Source organism: Thamnophis elegans, chromosome 15, assembly GCF_009769535.1.
Source record: "Thamnophis elegans isolate rThaEle1 chromosome 15, rThaEle1.pri, whole genome shotgun sequence".
Classification (NCBI taxonomy): Eukaryota; Metazoa; Chordata; class Lepidosauria; order Squamata; family Colubridae; genus Thamnophis; species Thamnophis elegans.
In genome coordinates, this window is record NC_045555.1 from 11,091,971 (window position 1) to 11,109,937 (window position 17,967).

Consider the following 17,967-nt stretch of genomic DNA (forward strand, 5'->3'; position numbering starts at 1 on the left):
CCTTTCATCTTTTGTCTCAATCTTCTGGAGCTTCGTGGTCTTCTAAGGGCTGTAATGTTGTCTATATAAAGAGTTAGGCTAAGAAAGGAGACCTAGCATTTTTTTCCCTTTCATATTTTATATTGTGTGTGTGAACTTGGTATTCATACCTGGGGATGACAAAACATCTGGGGAACACCAAATTAATAAAGGCTTCTCTAAAACGAGCCATCTCTTCTTGTGGCCTACTAAATTGATTATAGCCCATTTGCCGTGGATTATGGTTAGGAATTCTGTTCCCCACCTGATTTTGTTATCTCAGATGGGAATGGGCTGGAGAAAAATCTTGAAGCTCCAGAATGTCAAAAGTTAGGGTGGGTCTTTGTTGGTGTAACACACACACAGAAACCGGCCCCATGTATGACAGTTTGAATATTTATTCTTATTCACAACCCCCCCCCCAAAAAAAAAAAAATTAGCCACAGCATAAAATAAAATTAACAAGTTTTTGTTGGCATATAAAACTTGCACGTCAAGAGAGGAATGACATAGCTGAATATAAAAGCTAAGTAATTCATGTCCATCTCATTCTCCCAAAAGAGGTTTTCCCAATCTGATCATATATATTATTTCCCCTTAAAACTGAGTTGCCTCATAATTGGTTTATGAAACTTAAGCATATAAATGAAGAACAGGCAACATTTATGAACTGATAGGCACAATTTGGATATTGAAAAATAAAACAAAACAAGTGGCTTTTATAGACAGAGAAAATAGTCCCAAAACATAGCTTTACCAAGTGTCATCTGCACAAGCTCCTTAGATTATCCTCTGCTTCCTTTTCTTAGTCTAACTTAATCTCTAACCAAGGAGAGAAGCAGCCTAGAACTAAGGAGAAGTTTCCTAACGGTGAGAGCAGTCAACCAATGGAATAGCTTGCCTTCAGATGTTGTGGGTGTTTCATCACTGGAGGCTTTCAAAAAAAGATTGGTCAACCATTTTTCTAAAGTCTCCTGCTCAAGGAGGAGGTTGGAAAAGAAGACCTCCAAAGCCCCTTCCAATTCTGTTACTCTATGAATTTTTCTCTTTGCTGGATAGGTGGATACACCTCAGAATTCAGCCATACACTGTTGTTATGCCTAGGACCATCTCTGGGATCTCTGTGGGATCTTGGAGTTCTGAGGATGCTGTTAGAGAAAACAAAGTAATAGTTTTTGTCATGGGTGGTAATCTTGAAAACCTTTTCTGTCTTTTTGCACTGATTGTTTTTTTATAATTGCAAAACGAAACAAATCACAATTGAGCCCATTATCTAAGATAATGGCCATATTGGCTTTACTAAGTTGAAACAAATAATTGATAGTTTTGTAATTGGTTACAGCCAGACAGGTAGTAGCAGGAGCCTGGAAAGCAGAAATTGATTTGAGAATTTTCATATGGTGGCAAATATGTTGGAAAGTTGCTGTAATGGAAAAATGACTTAAAGTTATTGACCATGTGAAGCACAACGTAACAATTTCTGCTACCCAGGTCCAAGTTCATAGATAATCAAATCAAATAAGTCTGTCTGTCTCTCTCTCTCAATACTTTTTGTGTATTGTTAATTGATTTAAAGTATAACAAGAATGATATAAGAATCTACCGTATTTTTCGGAGTATAAGACGCTCATTTTTCCTTCAAAAAAGAGGGTGAAAATCTGGGTGCATCTTATACACTGAATACAACATATTTGGTCTCCTGAAACTCCGCCCCCTTCACCAAAATGGCTGTGCATAGCCTTTAGGAGGCTTCCAGAGTGCTCCTGGGGGCCGGGGAGGGAAGAAATGAGTGAAAAATGGGCCCTTTTTGACAATAAAACAGCCCCATTTTGGAAAAACCGGCCCATTTTTTTGCTTGTTTTTACCCCCTCCAGCTCCCAAGAGCACTCTACAAGCCTCCTAAAGGCTATGCATGCCCCACCCTTTTTTTGCAAAAAATGGGCCATTTTGGGGAGGTCTGCAGAGTACAAAAATCTTTTTTTTTTAAAATTTGCCTTTTTAAAATCTTGGTGCATCTTATACTCTGAAAAATACGGTGGTTCTTAATTTTTCAAGGTAACTTGGAGATGCAATTAATGTTATTAATTGGATTGTAATTTTGTATAGACTACATAAAAATATGTATACATGTTCAGGATAAAATAGTAGCGTTACACCAAACAATTTGACTTATGGCTGTGAGTTTGATTATTTTGTGGCAGACTTTACCATCTGCGTAAGATGTATCAACTTTCTGTGAATAGGAAATTAAGCAATGGAATCTTACAATGCTTTTTTAATCCCCAAAAAGATATTTTAGTTGCAGAAAAAACAATCACACAACTTCTGTCCTGTGTTTCTTACAGCTACAATTGCAAAGAAGAATTTCAAATACATGACGACTTAATGAAAGCCAGCTATACTGTGGGGCGGATTACAGAATCTACTCCAGAACACTATCTTGTCCAGGTGAATGTTGCGGATTATGTATGGATATTCAAAAGGAGGTGGTGATCAAAATCATTAAAAAAGAGCTTTTCTGGGCCAAAAAATCAGCATCTCTTTTCTCACAATGGGCAACAGAGGCCAAGAATCATGATGCAGCCTTCCTATTCTGCTTCCCTGCCCAACGAACGATGCATTGAAGCACATAATATTGCTGAATGTTTATTGTTGAGCATTAATAGGCAATGACCATAATAGGGCTGTCTTCCATGAATATGCCTGGTCCTCTGCAAATTCTCAATCATGTTATTTTTGTGAGGATGTTAATTAACCAAATGCTTACACTACCTGTTCTGCACATTGATATCTCTCCATTTTTTTTTGTTATTGTTCCATGTAGGGGAAATATTTTATGGTCCGTGATGTATATGGCAAAGCAGATGTCCTGAATACTTCCAGCACTTGTGGCGCTCCCAACTTTCGGCAGGCCAAAGGAGGATATGCAGTGTTTGGGATGGGGCAGCCCAGCTTTGGTGGATTCAAGCAAGTCCTGCAGAAGCTCCAGAATGATGGTCATAAGGTCCGTATATGAAAGAAAACCAAACTGAAATACATGGCTGACCGGGGAATGTTTGGAGTTGGAAGTCCTCAAGTCTTGAAGTTGCCAAGATTGGACGCCTCTGCTTAGCAATAGCAGTAGCTCTTAGACTTATACACCGCTTTTCAGTGCTTTACAGCCCTCTCTAAGTGGTTTACAGAATCAGCATATTGCCCCCAACAATCTGGGTCCTCATTTTACCCACCTCAGGAGGATGGAAGGCTGAGTCAACCTTGAGCCTGGTGAGATTTGAACTGCTAAATTGCAGTCAGTCAGCAGAAGTAGCCTGCAGTACTGTACTCTAACTACTGCACCACCAAGGCTTAACATTGGCTGAAAGTTCTGCATGCCTATTTGTGTCAAGACAAAAGCACCGTTGTAGCCCCCACATATTTTTCTCACAAGCAGGGTTCAAATGCATTATAGATATGTGCACTTGCTTTTATGCACATGTTATTAGATGGGAGAAAACAGTGGAACTCCCAGTTTCTCTCCATAGGCATTTTGACGTATCTTTGACTTTTGCCTAACAACAGAAGAAATCTGTTGTTTTTGCAGTGTATCTTTTGTTCTCTTGCACACTTAGAAGTTTGCCCTTGAACAAGTGCCCTGAAGGGCAAGGTGGAAAACGTGTCAGTGAACTTGTAGATCATTATTGCAGACAAGAAAAGCTTTGTACGTAAATCAGCATTTCTCTATACTCTCTCGAGAATTTAGCCAACACAGTTCTTCTCTTTGCAGGAATGCATTGTGTTTTGCATTCGTGAAGAGCCTGTACTTTTTCTGCGTATGGACAATGATTTCATCCCCTACACTCCAAGAGCAAAGGAGAACTTGAAGGAGAACCTACATAATCAGCATAGAGGAGGCAAAGTAGAAGACCTGGAAGTCTCTATTCGAAAAGAGGTGATTTTTGAGGGCGCACTGCATTTGAGATTTGCTTCAGATATATTTTCCACTTTTATTACCGGTAATCCTCCACTTACAAACTATTGTTTCATGATCATTCAAAATTACAATGGGCTTTAAAAAAAACATTGATGACCCATCCTCAGAATTATGACTGCCCACTCCTCCTTGTAATCATGTGATTGCATTTCAAGTGCTTGGCAATTGGCTCACATTTACAACTAATTGCAGCATTCCGCAGGCGCATGCTCACGATTTGTGATTATTATTATTTTTTGTTGCCATTTTCTGGCAGACAATCAGTGGTGGGATTCAAAATTTTTTTACTACTATTTCTGTGGGCATGGCTTGGTGGCTGTAGCATGGTTTGTTGGGCATGGCAGGGGAAGGATACTGTAAAATCTCATTCCCTTCCCACTCCAGGGGAAGGTTACAGCAAAATCCCTATTTCCTCCCAATCAGCTGGGACTCGGGAGGCAGAGAATAGATGGGGATGAGGCCAGTCAGAGGTGGTATTTAGTGGTTCTCCGAACTACTCAAAATTTCTGCTATTGGTTCTCCAGAACTGGTCAGAACCTGCTGAATACCACCTCTGCAAACAATGGCAAAAACCTCCAGCCTTTCAATATGCTGGATTCACTTAACAACTGTATTTGATTGTCTAATGACCACATGAATCATTTAACAACTTTGGAGGCTTACAGCTATTGTAAATATGGTCATAAAATCAAATCTGGTCATGTGATATCTTTGACTTAACAACCACAATGACTTATGAGTAAAATCTTGGACTCTATTGTAGTCATAAGTTAAGAACTACCTGTAATATTATTTATTCTATAACTTTCACTTTCTTCATAATGTGTTTTTTATTTATTTTGAGTATTCTGATTTATTTTGTTTCCAGACACCATTGCTTTTAAAAAAGTAGTACAGCTTTAATTACGTTACTATATAGTTCTGCTGGCCTACTCACTCACATGTAACGGTGGTTTAGTGGGTTTATTAATATTCCCCAGCAATTCCCTTCACCAGAAACCCAGAACTGTCCCAATTAAGTCAAACACAGACCAATGCTAGTCCACAGAGCAATGGCCAATGAGTCCACAAGGCACTTGTGTTTCCCAAACAAGATAAACCCAACAGGCAAAGTTAAATCCACAATACAAGGAGGTTCATGGGGCAAGAAAAGTCCAGAGTTCACAAGGCACAATCCAGGTATGGTGTCAATATAAATCAAGGCAGGAAACACGTAGCTAGGAAATGAACACATTGTTCCCAGCATTGCCTCCATCTGTCTGTTGTGCTAAATAGCCAGCTTTTGGTGCAGCCCATCAAGAAGGGCGAAGCTGCCTCCTCGTGAATAATCTGATTGACCTCAGCTGCTGCTGCCTTTTCTCTGCACTACCTGTCCTGGGATCAGGTACAGAAGGCAGTTCTTCTTCCTCATTGCTGACTGGCTGCAGCTGTGTGTTTTTCCCCACCTGAAGCCTCAGGGCTGTCCTGCTGCAGCCAAATTCCTCTCAGATGGCTGCTCATAGCCATTGACCAATTCCCCTCCAGACCAGAGGTGGGTTCCTACCAGTTCGGACTGATTTGGCCAAGTAAGTAGTAAATCGGCCTGCCACGCCCCAAACAGGTTCTCTTGATTTTTGCTTCTGCACATGTGCAGAAGCATTTTTTTTAGTACTGCGCATGTAGCATGAATCAAGCGTGCGTGTGAAGCTCGTCCATGAACTGGCAGTAGCAGCAGCCGGAACCCACCCCTGCTCCAGACGTGCCCGGAAGTAGTTCATCCTCCTCCGAGCTGACATCTGGAAAGGAATCTGGGGAAGCATCCGGGGGAGTCATCACAATAGTACGAAATATTTCTCCGAGGTTTACATTTGGGAATGAGAATGATACAATCTTAATATTGGCTTTATTCTACCGGTTCGGATTGGTTCGCCCGAACCAGTAACGGAAATCGTGGTTGGCCCCACCCACCTGCCACGGCTCTACAGCATCCCATTTGCCCTTTTTTTTAAACCAAAAGTGAATCCGTGTACGCTCACATTTGCGAACCGGTAGGGAAGGTAAGTGAATACCACCCCTGGTCCATTGTCTGCATGGACAACTTGAGAGGAGCAGAATCAGAGCCGTTTCCTTTCTATCTCTACAAAGGAAACCATTTAGCAAAGTCGGCAAGTAGGTCTAAGGAAGAAAACTGCCTGACAGCAGGTTATAGATAATGTTTTATAAAGCAAGCTTCTTCTCAGGTTGGTTTCTTGGATTTATCTGTTGAAGATCCATGACTTTGCCCAGCTGAGTGAGAATATATATTACGTCTACAATGATATTGAACATTTCAAAGATGAGCCACATTCAGTCAAAATCTTCTGTGAAGAAGACATCCAAGTGACAGAGGAAGTGTACAAGAGGCCTGTTTTCCTGCTGCCATCTTACAGGTAAATTTCAGTGGAAGACCATTTTGCCCTTATTAATAAATAATTGTACTAACTCTGACCTTATTTTTTTCCCCCCACCATTCTCTGTTTTACTTAAGTAAAACATTACAAAACATTACAGGTAGTCCTCAAGTTACAACTATTCATTTAATGACTGAAGTTACCATAGCACTGAAAAAACTGACTTATCATTGGTTTTCACACTTATGAGTATTGCAGCATCCCCATGGTCGCATGATCAAAATTTGTTTGCTTGGCAACTGATATGTATTTATGACAGTTGCAACATCCCAGGGTCATTTAGTAGCCATTTGAACCCTTCCCAGACAGTTTCCAGCAAGCAAAGTCAATGATGACAGCCACATTTACTTTACGATCCCGTGATTCATTTCACAACAGCAGGGTTTCCCTTAACAGCGGTGACAGGAAAGATCATAAACTGTTCCTTGCTTAGCAACAGAAATTTTGGGCTCAATTCTAGTTGTAAGTCAAGGACTATCTGTATTCCAAGAATGTAGACCATTTCTTTGAGCTGATAGGTTTATTAAAATTTAGAGCGAAATCCAGGGTGCTCTTACTTGAAGTCGGGATTCAAAATGACCGCCACAGTAATTGTGACTGTCACATGGGCAGAAAATATTTCCTCAAAGGCAAAGCCATAACAATTAATTGAAACAAATCTGTTCGATCTCCAGGACAATTACTACCATCGTAGCTTCCATGGGCTTTTTTTAGGGTTAAATGTAGCTGTCCTCTTTCCCCATGTTTAAGAAAATTAGCAATAGCAATAGCAATAGCAGTTAGACATATACCGCTTCATAGGGCTTTCAGCCCTCTCTAAGCGGTTTACAGAGTCAGCATATTGCCCCCAACAACAATCCGGGTCCTCATTTTACCCACCTCAGAAGGATGGAAGGCTGAGTCAACCCTGAGCCGGTGAGATTTGAACAGCCGAACTGCAGAACTGCAGTCAGCTGAAATAGCCTGCAGTGCTGCATTTAGCCACTGCGCCACCTCGGCTCTAAAATTTATGATTTCAGGTGCTGGAGCCTGGTACCATACATACTTCTCCCTCAAAATTATTATTTCTAATTAAGAACATCAAAATTAAAGTTGGAGAGACAGGGAGCTTCCCAGATGTCCAGGCTGTATAGATTATTATAGATTGCTTCCCACAGATATCTGGTTATTTATCTCTGCATTATAAAATGACTGGTCCTGTGGTCATATGATCACAATTTATGACATTTTTGCAGAAAACACCTTTGACAAAATCACTCCATAGACAACAATGAGTTTTCTTAATGATTGCCGTGTTTACTTAATTCTGTTCTAACTACATTCTAATTGTAGTCTATTTAAATTCTATTTCATTTCATTCCATTTCTATTCTATTCTTATTCTACAGAAATTCCAATTCTATTTTAATTTTGTTCATTCTATTCTAATTCTTAATTCCATTCTAATTCTAGTCTGTTTCTAATTCTAATGTAATTCTAATTTTATTCTAATTCCAATTCTATTCTAATTTTATTGTATTCTAAACTCCATTCTAATTTTATTTTATTCTAATTGTGCTGCAGTTGTAGTTGTGTGAATTAGTATATCTTCTAATTCTAATATTAATTCTGCTCTAAATCTAATTCATGTCTATTAATTCTGTTCTAATTCTCTTCCATTCTAATTCTATTCTGTACTAATTGTTTTTGCTTATCTCTGCTAACTTGCATGGATGAAGTCATGAAAACTTTAGTATTCACCCCCCCCACATTTGTTCTTACCCGCCCTTCATCTCCTGTCCCATTCCTATTCCCACTCCCCCCCTCTTGCTATGCCATGTCATCCACCCCTTCCTCTTCCCTAGACACCTTCCCCTCTCCTCTCCTTTCCTCCCCTCCTCTCCCCATCTTCCCTCCCACCCTCCCTCTCCTTTAGCTCTGGTAATAAACCTGCCTGGATGAAGTCATGAAGGCATTAGAATTGCACCCCCCTTATTTGTCCCTATCTTCCTCTCCCTGTCCACCATTTCCTCCTCTCTCCTACTGGACCTATTCTACTTCTTCGTCCCCCTCCTCTTTTCTTTCTTCATCATCTTCCTTTCCCTCTTTGTCTTGTCCCCCTTCCCTCTCCCCATCACCTTTCCTACCCATCCCATTCCACCTCTTTGCCCCTTCTCCCCCATGCCAGTTCAGCCCCCACCCGGATCCTGACTGACTCTCAACAGGCACTTTCTCAGCCTTTTCTCTTAATAGAGGGAAGCTTCCTCAGAGTCCAGGAGCCCCACTGAAGAGCAACCTACTTCTAGAAAAGCATATTCACTCTGATAACTGACAGCAAATGTCACTTTAGCCTGCGGGGATGGAGTCATAAAGCCATGAGAATTCCCAAAGAGATGACCTGCCTCCCTTATCCTCCTATCAAAGCTTACCTGCTCCTCCACCTTTGTGACCTACATCCATGCCACACAAAGGTCTCCAGGAAGCTACCAAACCAATCAGTAAAGCTGCCTACTTGTCATATGCCTCCTGCCGATTACCTCCTCGAGACCGATTAGATCTCATAGATTAGGCCTCCTCCGAGTGCCATCTGCCAGCCAGTGCCGGCTGGCCACTACGCGGAGGAGAGCCTTTTCAGTGGCAGCTCCAACCCTCTGGAACGATCTCCCCGTGGAGATTCGTACCCTCACCACCCTTCAGACCTTCCGCGTAGCCCTCAAGAGCTGGCTATCCCGCCAGGCCTGGGGGTAAAGATTTGATCCACCCCCACCCGAATGTTGAATGAATGTTGTTTATTTTTTAATTATGTGTTATGTTATATGTCACTGTTTGTATTCCCCTCCCTATAAGTTGTTAGCCGCCCTGAGTCCCCTCAGGGAAAAGGGCGGCCTATAAATAAACTTATTCCTATTCCTATGTCTCTGTCACGTTGCCTTATTTAGTCAGAGATTCACCTTCTATTTCCCCATCAAAAGAGGCAGGGCACTCAAAACGTTTGAGAAATGACAGCGGAAATAGAACATGGAGGGCAAATTAAACTGCATACAAACCTATCCTATAACACGGGATTGATCTGCTTGTGGGCATAAGTGACAAGAGAGTCTCCTGCTTGGACTAGAAGACCCCCAAGGTCCCTTCCAACTCAATTATTCCCTTGTTCTAATGATGGCTCTCAAAAATGTTGTAAAATCAGGCCTGCTTACATGATGACCCACTTTATAACCATCACAAATTATGACTGCAATAGGAAGGCTCCGTTACGGTTATGAGTCGAAAACTATCATTTGTTCAGATTTGACTTAATGCATACTGTAAATTTAGCCAAACTCTATCCTTTTTCAAGTGGCATAATTGAATAGGTAAAGGTAAAGGTTCCCCCCACACATATGTGCTAGTTGCTCCCAACTCTAGGGGGCAGTGCTCATCTCTATTTCAAAGCCGAAGAGCTAGCGCTGTCCGAAGACATCTCTGTGATCATGTGGCCGGCATGACTAAATGCCAAAGGCGCACGGAACGCTGTTACCTTCCCACCAAAGGTGGTTCCTATTTTTCTACTTGCATTTTTACATGCTTTCGAACTGCTAGGTTGGCAGAAGCTGGGACAAGTAACGGGAGCTCACTCCATTATGTGGTGCTAGGGATTCGAACCACTGAACTGCTGACCTTTCTGATCGACAAGCTGAGTGTCTTAGCCACTGAGCCACCTCATCCCCATGATTGAATAAAGCGTGGCTTTTTCTCATGGTTAAAATTTGTCATGGTTCAAAATAAAGCCATGGATTTAATACAGAAATGTATAATTGAAACAGTCACACGACAAAGCAATTATACCTGATTTCCTTCTTTTCATCATGCGCAATGTGCTGAATTAAATTTTATTACGTTTTTTAAAAATTTTAAAAAGCATATCCATGGGTGAACAGTGTGGCACCTGAGTGTCATACATTTTAATGCAAACAAAAAAAAAGCAGTATTAATCGCATTTCTTTCATTTAACAAGCTTATATAATTCTTGTAATAATACACATTTTATTAAATTATAATCTTTCATTATTTAATCATTCAATATTTCAATGTGTCATTTCTATGCCAATCACCCTATTCCAAGTGTCATACCTTTTAATACAAATAGAATATTATTAATCATATTTATTGCTTTTAACTAGCTTATATAATTCTAATAATAGTACAAACATTTGTGATAAATTGTAATCTTCCATTATTTGCTTATTCAATTTATAATCCTTCATTATTTACCGAATTTTTCGGAGCATAAGACGCACCCTTTTCCATCAAAAAAAGGATGAAAATCTGGGTGGATCTTATACACTGAATACAGCACTTTTGGCCTACCTAAACCCTTCCCCCTTTGCAAAAATGGCTGTGCATAGCCTTTAGGAGGCTTCCAGAGTGCTCCTGGAGCCCGGGAAGGACAAAAATGAGCAAAAAATGGACTGTTTTTTGCTCATTTTTGCTCCCAGGAGCACTCTATAAGCCGCCTAAGGGCTATACATTCCCTTTTTTTGACAAAAAGGGCCCGTTTTCATGAAAAATGGGCCGTTTTTTGCTCGTTTTTGCCCCCCCAGCCCCCAAGAACACTCTACAAGCCTCCTAAAGGCTATGCATGCCCCTTTTTTTGACAAAAATCTGGCCTGTTTTTGGGAGGTCTGCAGAGTGCAAAACCTTTTTTAAAAAATTTGCCTCTTCAAAATCTTGGTGCGTCTTATACTCCGAAAAACACGGTAATTATTCAATATTCCAATATGTTATTTTTATGTCAATCACCATATTCCGTATGTCATACATTTTAATACATAAATAAATTAAATAAAATTTATTTACTTTAATAAATAAAATATTTTTGTTCATATTTGTTAGATTTAGTATGTTTTTTAAAATGTCTCTATACGAGAACACTTTCAAAGCTCGCCTGCATGTGGAACGAGGGTGTTTTTTCCCCCCAAAACTGGAAATAATTCATTTTTCTCGGCAGGTACCATCGGCTGCCTTTCCCTGTGGATGGAGCGCCTTTAGAAACACAGTTTGATGCTTTCATCAGTTTCCTCCGGGTAAGACCTGATGCCAGATGTTAATCTACAAGCTGTCTTTTATTTACCATATTTTTCGGAATATTAGAATACAGCATTTTTGCCTCCTGAGACCCCGCCCCTTCACAAAAATGCTATGCATAGCTTGTAGGAGGCTTTCAGAGAGCTCCTAGTGGCTGGGAAGGCAGAAGGGAGCCGAAAATGGGCCGCTTTTTGCTCAATTTCTCCCCCCCCAGCTCCCAGGAGTAAGCTTTCTGATACCCTTTTTTTTTTTGACAAAAATGGGCCCTTTTGTGTGGAAAACGGGCCATTTTTTGCTCGCCCCCCCGTCCCCCGGAATACTCTACAAGCCGCCTAAGGGCTATTCACGTCCTTTTTTGAGAAAAAAAGGGCCCATTTTCGGGAGGTTTGCAGAGTGCAAAAACTTTTTAAAAAAAATTTGCATCTTCAAAACATTGATGCGTCTTATACTCTGAAAAATACAGTAATAAGCTGGCTTGGAGAAGGAAGCACATACAAGATGCTTGTTAGCAGAAGCTGGATATTCTTCCTGTTAGGTGGAGGTACTACAAACATTTGCTTCCCCTTCCCCTTGTATTTACATCTGCCGAGTGAAGATTCATGTGTCTATTTCTGGATCCCTCTAGCTGGTGTTTGAACACACGCATTTGCTAGACGCCTATATTTGCTTTAGGCTCATGACTTAACTGTACCGTTTTGTTGTGCCAAACTTAAAAAGTCTAAGCCCCCCCCCCCCACACACACACCATAAAAAGAATTACTGCACAAGCCAGCAAGTTTTGAAGGGCCCGTTTATTTGAAAACCATTAAAATAAATGCTTAGTTTTTTGGCGGTTGGGTCAAATCTATAATACTGAATTTAATTAATGGGCATCCAAATGCTAGTTGCAGTGCCAATGTTTACTTTGGATGTTCCATTGTTTTGCTAAGGCTGGAGACAGTTTTGGGAGATACTAAAAATATGCAAAGTGTTATGGGAACAATTCAGAGTTAAAGTAATTCCAGGATAGATTCTAAACCGTGTTTAATATGTTAAGTTAATTTGATTAAGAGAAGGAGAGAGGCTTTCTTCGTTTTGGGAAGTAATTCAGCCATTCACTTGCAATGATATGCATATTTTCTTGGGAGAATGTTTTGTTTTTCTATAAAAAAAAGATTTAAAAAATAATGTGAGACTTCAGACAAGAATTAAAAAAAAATCACATAAGATTAAAAGGTAAGCCAGTTTGGTGTAATGGTTAAGGCATCAGGCTAGAAATAGGGAGTTCTAGTCCTGTCTGAGGCACCAAGACAGCCAGTCCCACACATTCAGCTCTAAGAAGATGACAATGGCAATCAAAGTATAAAAGGCTTGGGAAGAAAGCTGCAGGGCCTTACCTAAGCACTTTCTAGGAGTCAAAACTAATTCAAAGATACACACACACACATAAACACAAACACACACACAACAACAGCAGAAATTTTGTTTGTTTGCTAGTAGCTATTATTCTGTGCATTAAACTATGTAAATAGGATGTGTAGAGTTACAGTTATATTTACAGTTACTACAGTTGTCTAATCATCTGTCTGTCTGTCTACCTATCTATCGTCTGTCTATCTATCTATCATCACCTGCCTGCCTGCCTGCCTGCCTGCCTGCCTACCTACCTACCTACCTATCTATGTCAGGGGTGTCAAACTCAAGATCCAGGGGCAGGATCTGACCCATGGGGCCACCCTGGAAACAGCGAAGGATCGGCCCGCAATGCCTCTGTCAGTGAAAATGGAGCCTGGGAAGACTGCACACAGCCCTCCTGAGCTTCATTTTCGCTGGCAGAGGGCAGCAGGAGGGTTCGCTGGCAGAGGGCTGCAGGTACCCTCGCCATGAATGATGTAGAGCTGGCCACGCCCACCCTGGCCACGCCTCTTCCAGCCCCCCAAGGTCAAACACAACCCTGATGCGGCCCTCAGTGTCACCCCTGATCTATGTTATATAGCCACCCATCGCACATGTGGTTTTGGTCAGGGAACAATAAAAACAGAACAATAAAGATACATTTAAAATAAACATAGAAAACAAGAAATATACTTATAACAGAAGTAAGTAAGAGTGTTTAAAAACTTTTATATAATAAAGGCATTTTGTGGGCTCTCTGTTTCTAAGGGATCTTGAGACTTGCTAGAAAGATCATGTCTTGAGAGCTCTCTAAATGGCCAATAGGATTGAGGCTAATCTTAATTCATTTGAGAGTGAATGGGTAGTAACGGAACTAGAAGAGGCACCAGTAATAGAGAATATGTTAACGCAGGGTTGACCTGTGGGGTCTTTTGTGCTTTCTGAGTTTGGTTATTTTCTTGCAACACTTTCATTACCCAACTAGGTAACATCAATACTAACCAAGCTTAGAAGAGGCTGATAGGCCGTCTAATCGAAACTTCTGCTTGTTCAAAAAGAAGAAGGGTTGACCAGAAAGGACATTGTCCCCTTTTTGGTTACCCATGGGTGTTTTCTTCTCTTGGACTGGAGCAACAACGGACAATGTGTGTGAACTTTAAAATACCGTATTTTTCAGAGTATAAGATACACCGGAGTATAAGACCCACTAAGATTTTGAAGAGGCAAATTAAGAAAAAAGTTTTTGCACTCTGCAGACCTCCTAAAACAGTCCATTTTTCATGAAAACTGTTTGTTGTCAAACGAAGGGCATGCATAGCCTTTAGGAGGCTTATAGAGTGTTCCTGGATCCAGGGGGCGGGGGCAAAAACGAGCAAAAAAGTGTCCATTTTCCGCTCATTTTTTCCCTCCCTAGCCCCCAGCAGCACTCTGGAAGCCTCCTAAAAGCTATTCATGGCCATTTTGGTGAAGGGGGCAGGGTTTTGGGAGGCCAAAATTTTTTGAGGGAAAAAGGTGCGTCTGTCAGCACTCCTCCATTGAATAATTAGGAAAGAAAACCACGAGACTCCATTGATAGAAATCAAGTGTACTTTTATTAATTATAAATGATTAGAAGCGTAGCAAAGCGAAAGACTGATTATTTAGGCGCGAAAGCGATTGATATATAGACTAACCCATTCCCCACCCCTTGGCATCCCAGTTACAGTCCAATCATAATTCTCCCAAGTGTCAGGTGTGAGATAACTTCGAAAGGCATCACCCAGATGGAATGTCGGTGCCATTGGCCTTGGCGGGAAACCTCTTCCGCATGCGCAGCAAGAGAGGCAGCAAACTCCAGGATCCTCCTCCAGCACAATTAGTATTCCCCTCCCAAATACCATGCCCCCCTCCCCCGTTTCAATGGCAGCCGAAGCAGCAGCAAAGCAGAGGCTGACAGCGTCTTAATACTCTGAAAAATATGGTACTTGGTTTTGCCATTTGGACAGGGAAAACCAGAGTGAGATGCAGGAGCCCACCAAATGGCTCATTTGACTGGGGGCTGGGTGGTTGCGGTTAATTGTTTTTTTAACATTTAATTTTTATTTTCTATGTTGTTAGTTGCAAAGTTGTGTCCGATCCAACAAATGTGTATAATTCTGTCTTACAGGAAAGTCCAAATCTGCTCCTTCTCCAAGATCCCAGCAAGCCACCTCCTGCCTTGGTGTTTAGTTGCCAAACTGGTGTCGGGACAACCAATTTTGCCATGGTCTTAGGAACCCTGGTCCACTATCACCGTAAAGGTGGCCTACAAAAACAAGAGTAAGAGCTTTGTAGCTTCTCCTACTTGGATGAAATGAAATGGAGATTATGGATTAATCATGATTATTTATAGACATTGAAAATCTTCTTACATCAATTAGGAATAGTTCTGTTCCTAACTTAGGGATGTTGTATCACAAAATGAGAGGAATTAAAAACCTTTTCCCCTTATATATATTTAGGATATTATCTCAGTGAAGCATTGATTGAACTGCATTGTTTACATAATGATTGATAATTTTCTGTTTTAGGTATCATCCAAAATGCAAGGTTTCTGAATATCTGTAAGGATGTTAAATAGATGGCTTGGGAAACTTTATTGAGCAGTATTTTATATACAACATTAAGAGAACAAAATATTTTGATCTTAATTTCATCCCTCTGTTTATGCAGCCTAGAACTGTGATGGCATTTTTTTGGCAGGTGCTGCACACGCTGCTGAAAAAGCCAACAGAGTTCTAGGCTGCATAAACAGAGGGATGGAATCAAGATCACTTGAAGTGTTAATACCATTTTATAATGCCTTGGTAAGGCCACACATTGAATACTACATTCAGTTTTGGTCGCTACAATGTAAAAAAGATGTTGAGACTCTAGAAAAAGTGGAGAGAAGACCAACAAAGAAGATTAGGGGACTGGCGGCTAAAACATATGAAGAACGGTTGCAGGAACTGGGTATGTCTAATGAAAAGAAGGACCAGGAGTGACATGATAGTAGTGTTCCAATATCTGAGAGATTGCCATAAAGAAGAGGGAGTCAAACTGTTATCCAAAACACCTGAGGATAGAACAAGAAGCAATGAGTAGAAACTAATCAAGGAGAAAACCAGCTTAGAACTGAGGAGAAATTTCCTGATTGTTAGAACAATTAATCAGTGGAACAGCTTTTCTCCAGAAGTTGTGAATGCTCCAACACTGGAAGTTTTTAAGAAGATGTTGGATAACCATTTGTTTGAAGTGGTGTAGAGTTTCCTGCCTAAGCAGGGGTTGGATTAGAAGACCTCCAAGGTCCATTCCAACTCTGTTATTCTATTCTATTTTCAGTATGGGCATCAAGATTTCATGTTTGATCAAGATGAATGCTATAAGTAAAGGTTCCCCTCGCACATATATGCTAATCGTTCCCGACTCTAAGGGGTGGTGCTCATCTTTGTTTCAAAGCCGAAGAGCCAGCATTGTCTGAAGAAACATGCTAGTCATGTGGCCGGCATGAATGATATGACTTCTTTTTAAATGTAATTTTATTTAATTGCGGTAGTACCAACCAATATAGTAATAGTACACCAAATGTAAAAGATTGTATATAAACAAATTCTTTGCTTCAAGTAGGAGCTTGTATTTTTTTTTTCTTTAACTAAGTGGTATTTGTGAGAGCAGCATGAAGTGCATCACATAATTTTAATAAAAGCAAAATTAGAAAGTTTGTTAAACTGTTGTGCGATTCAATGCATTAAGGCATATCTTTAACATTATCCAATCACAGCCTTCCACAGTCTCCCAAATATTCACCCAGGGAACAATTTCGGATTATTCAGAACTTCATTGACATGGTACCCAATGGGCAACAGATAGTGGAAGAGGTGAGTGAAACTAATTGTATATTGTTTCTTTAGCCTCAGTGATCTTGTGCTTCATTGCCCCTTATTCCCATTGAGGATAATTAATGTCTCTGACAGAGTTACTTGTCTCAATCTGTGACAGCCTCTGATAAAGATTGGGACACTCTACAAATTGAGCAGACGAACACAGAAGTTACACAGACAAATTCATGGTGCCTTCTTTAAATGAAGTATCATATAGTTTATGTGTGTGAGAGAGAGATTACAATCCTCTGTGTTTGATTATATTAATTGTAGGAGATGACTATGCAGAGCCCGAGCTAGGGTCAAATTCATCATCAGTCATGAGTCCCTGCATGGACACAAAGAGATCTAAGTTCAGCCTATCTTGAATGCCTCCTTAATTCCCGCTCATTTCCCTTGACCATTAATAGCTCAGATTCTTGTACAGAGCTTAAGGTTGCAATAAATCTTCATACTCATTTGAACTGCCTGAATCTCCTAATTTCCCTGGTGTTTGACATTAATGTAGCCATTAATGAGAAAAAGAGCCTGATTGTACAAAAAGAAATATTGAGTTCTCTCCATTTTGACTGAAAGACAACCTGCCTCAACTCGGATGCTCATGCAGAGGTTTTGGGGACTGCAGTTCCCAGAATTCCGAGTATTCAGAGTTGAAAGAGGCTGTGAGATTGGAAAAAGTTGTCCAAAATAGTGATGTTTTATTGAAGAAACTGTCTGAAGACATGGAAGTGGGTGGTTAGTCTATGTAAAAAGTAAACTAAGATAGAGATCACATTTTGGACGGAAGAGTTATTTAGCATGTATAGCATAATAGTTAATTTGGCCCCGTAACGGATTAAAATGCTAAAACTCCATTCCTTCTTCTGATAGTTTTCCTCTATCCGTTTGTCTATTTTTCAGTAAGCTAAAGCTTTTTATGCTGAGGTTTTTTTCAAACGGACATTTTTCATTTTAGCTGTGCCTTTATGTCAGCATTTTGAGTAAAGGGAAAAAGGAAGGGTGCATTTTTGAGAGGGGGAGAAATTGAGTTTTTCTTCTCCAAACCCATTTAATTTATTCGTATGTCCTATTTCTTAACCACCCATCTCCCACAAAAATGATTAGAAAGTGTCCTCCATTTCTTGAGGTTTTCCCACCCTACTTCATTGGTACAAAATTCTGAAGGTGTACAGAGATTGAAGGTGCTTGTGGTTGCCCATGTCTCATTCCAGTTTTTAAAAAAAATAAGATTCCAGGCGATCATTAACAGA

At 40.4% G+C, this 17,967-nt stretch overlaps 1 protein-coding gene across 1 annotated transcript in view; it reads left to right on the forward strand.

The window, feature by feature from the left end:
- The window catches only part of PALD1 (phosphatase domain containing paladin 1), a 128,981-nt gene that overhangs the window by 36,357 nt on the left and 74,657 nt on the right, over positions 1 to 17,967 (forward strand). Inside the window, exons 3-9 of the mRNA XM_032232026.1 lie at positions 2,364 to 2,466; positions 2,843 to 3,022; positions 3,782 to 3,946; positions 6,236 to 6,396; positions 11,386 to 11,461; positions 14,983 to 15,134; positions 16,618 to 16,714. Coding sequence (XP_032087917.1) covers positions 2,364 to 2,466; positions 2,843 to 3,022; positions 3,782 to 3,946; positions 6,236 to 6,396; positions 11,386 to 11,461; positions 14,983 to 15,134; positions 16,618 to 16,714 — 934 coding nt within the window. The remainder of the gene's footprint in view (positions 1 to 2,363; positions 2,467 to 2,842; positions 3,023 to 3,781; positions 3,947 to 6,235; positions 6,397 to 11,385; positions 11,462 to 14,982; positions 15,135 to 16,617; positions 16,715 to 17,967) is intronic.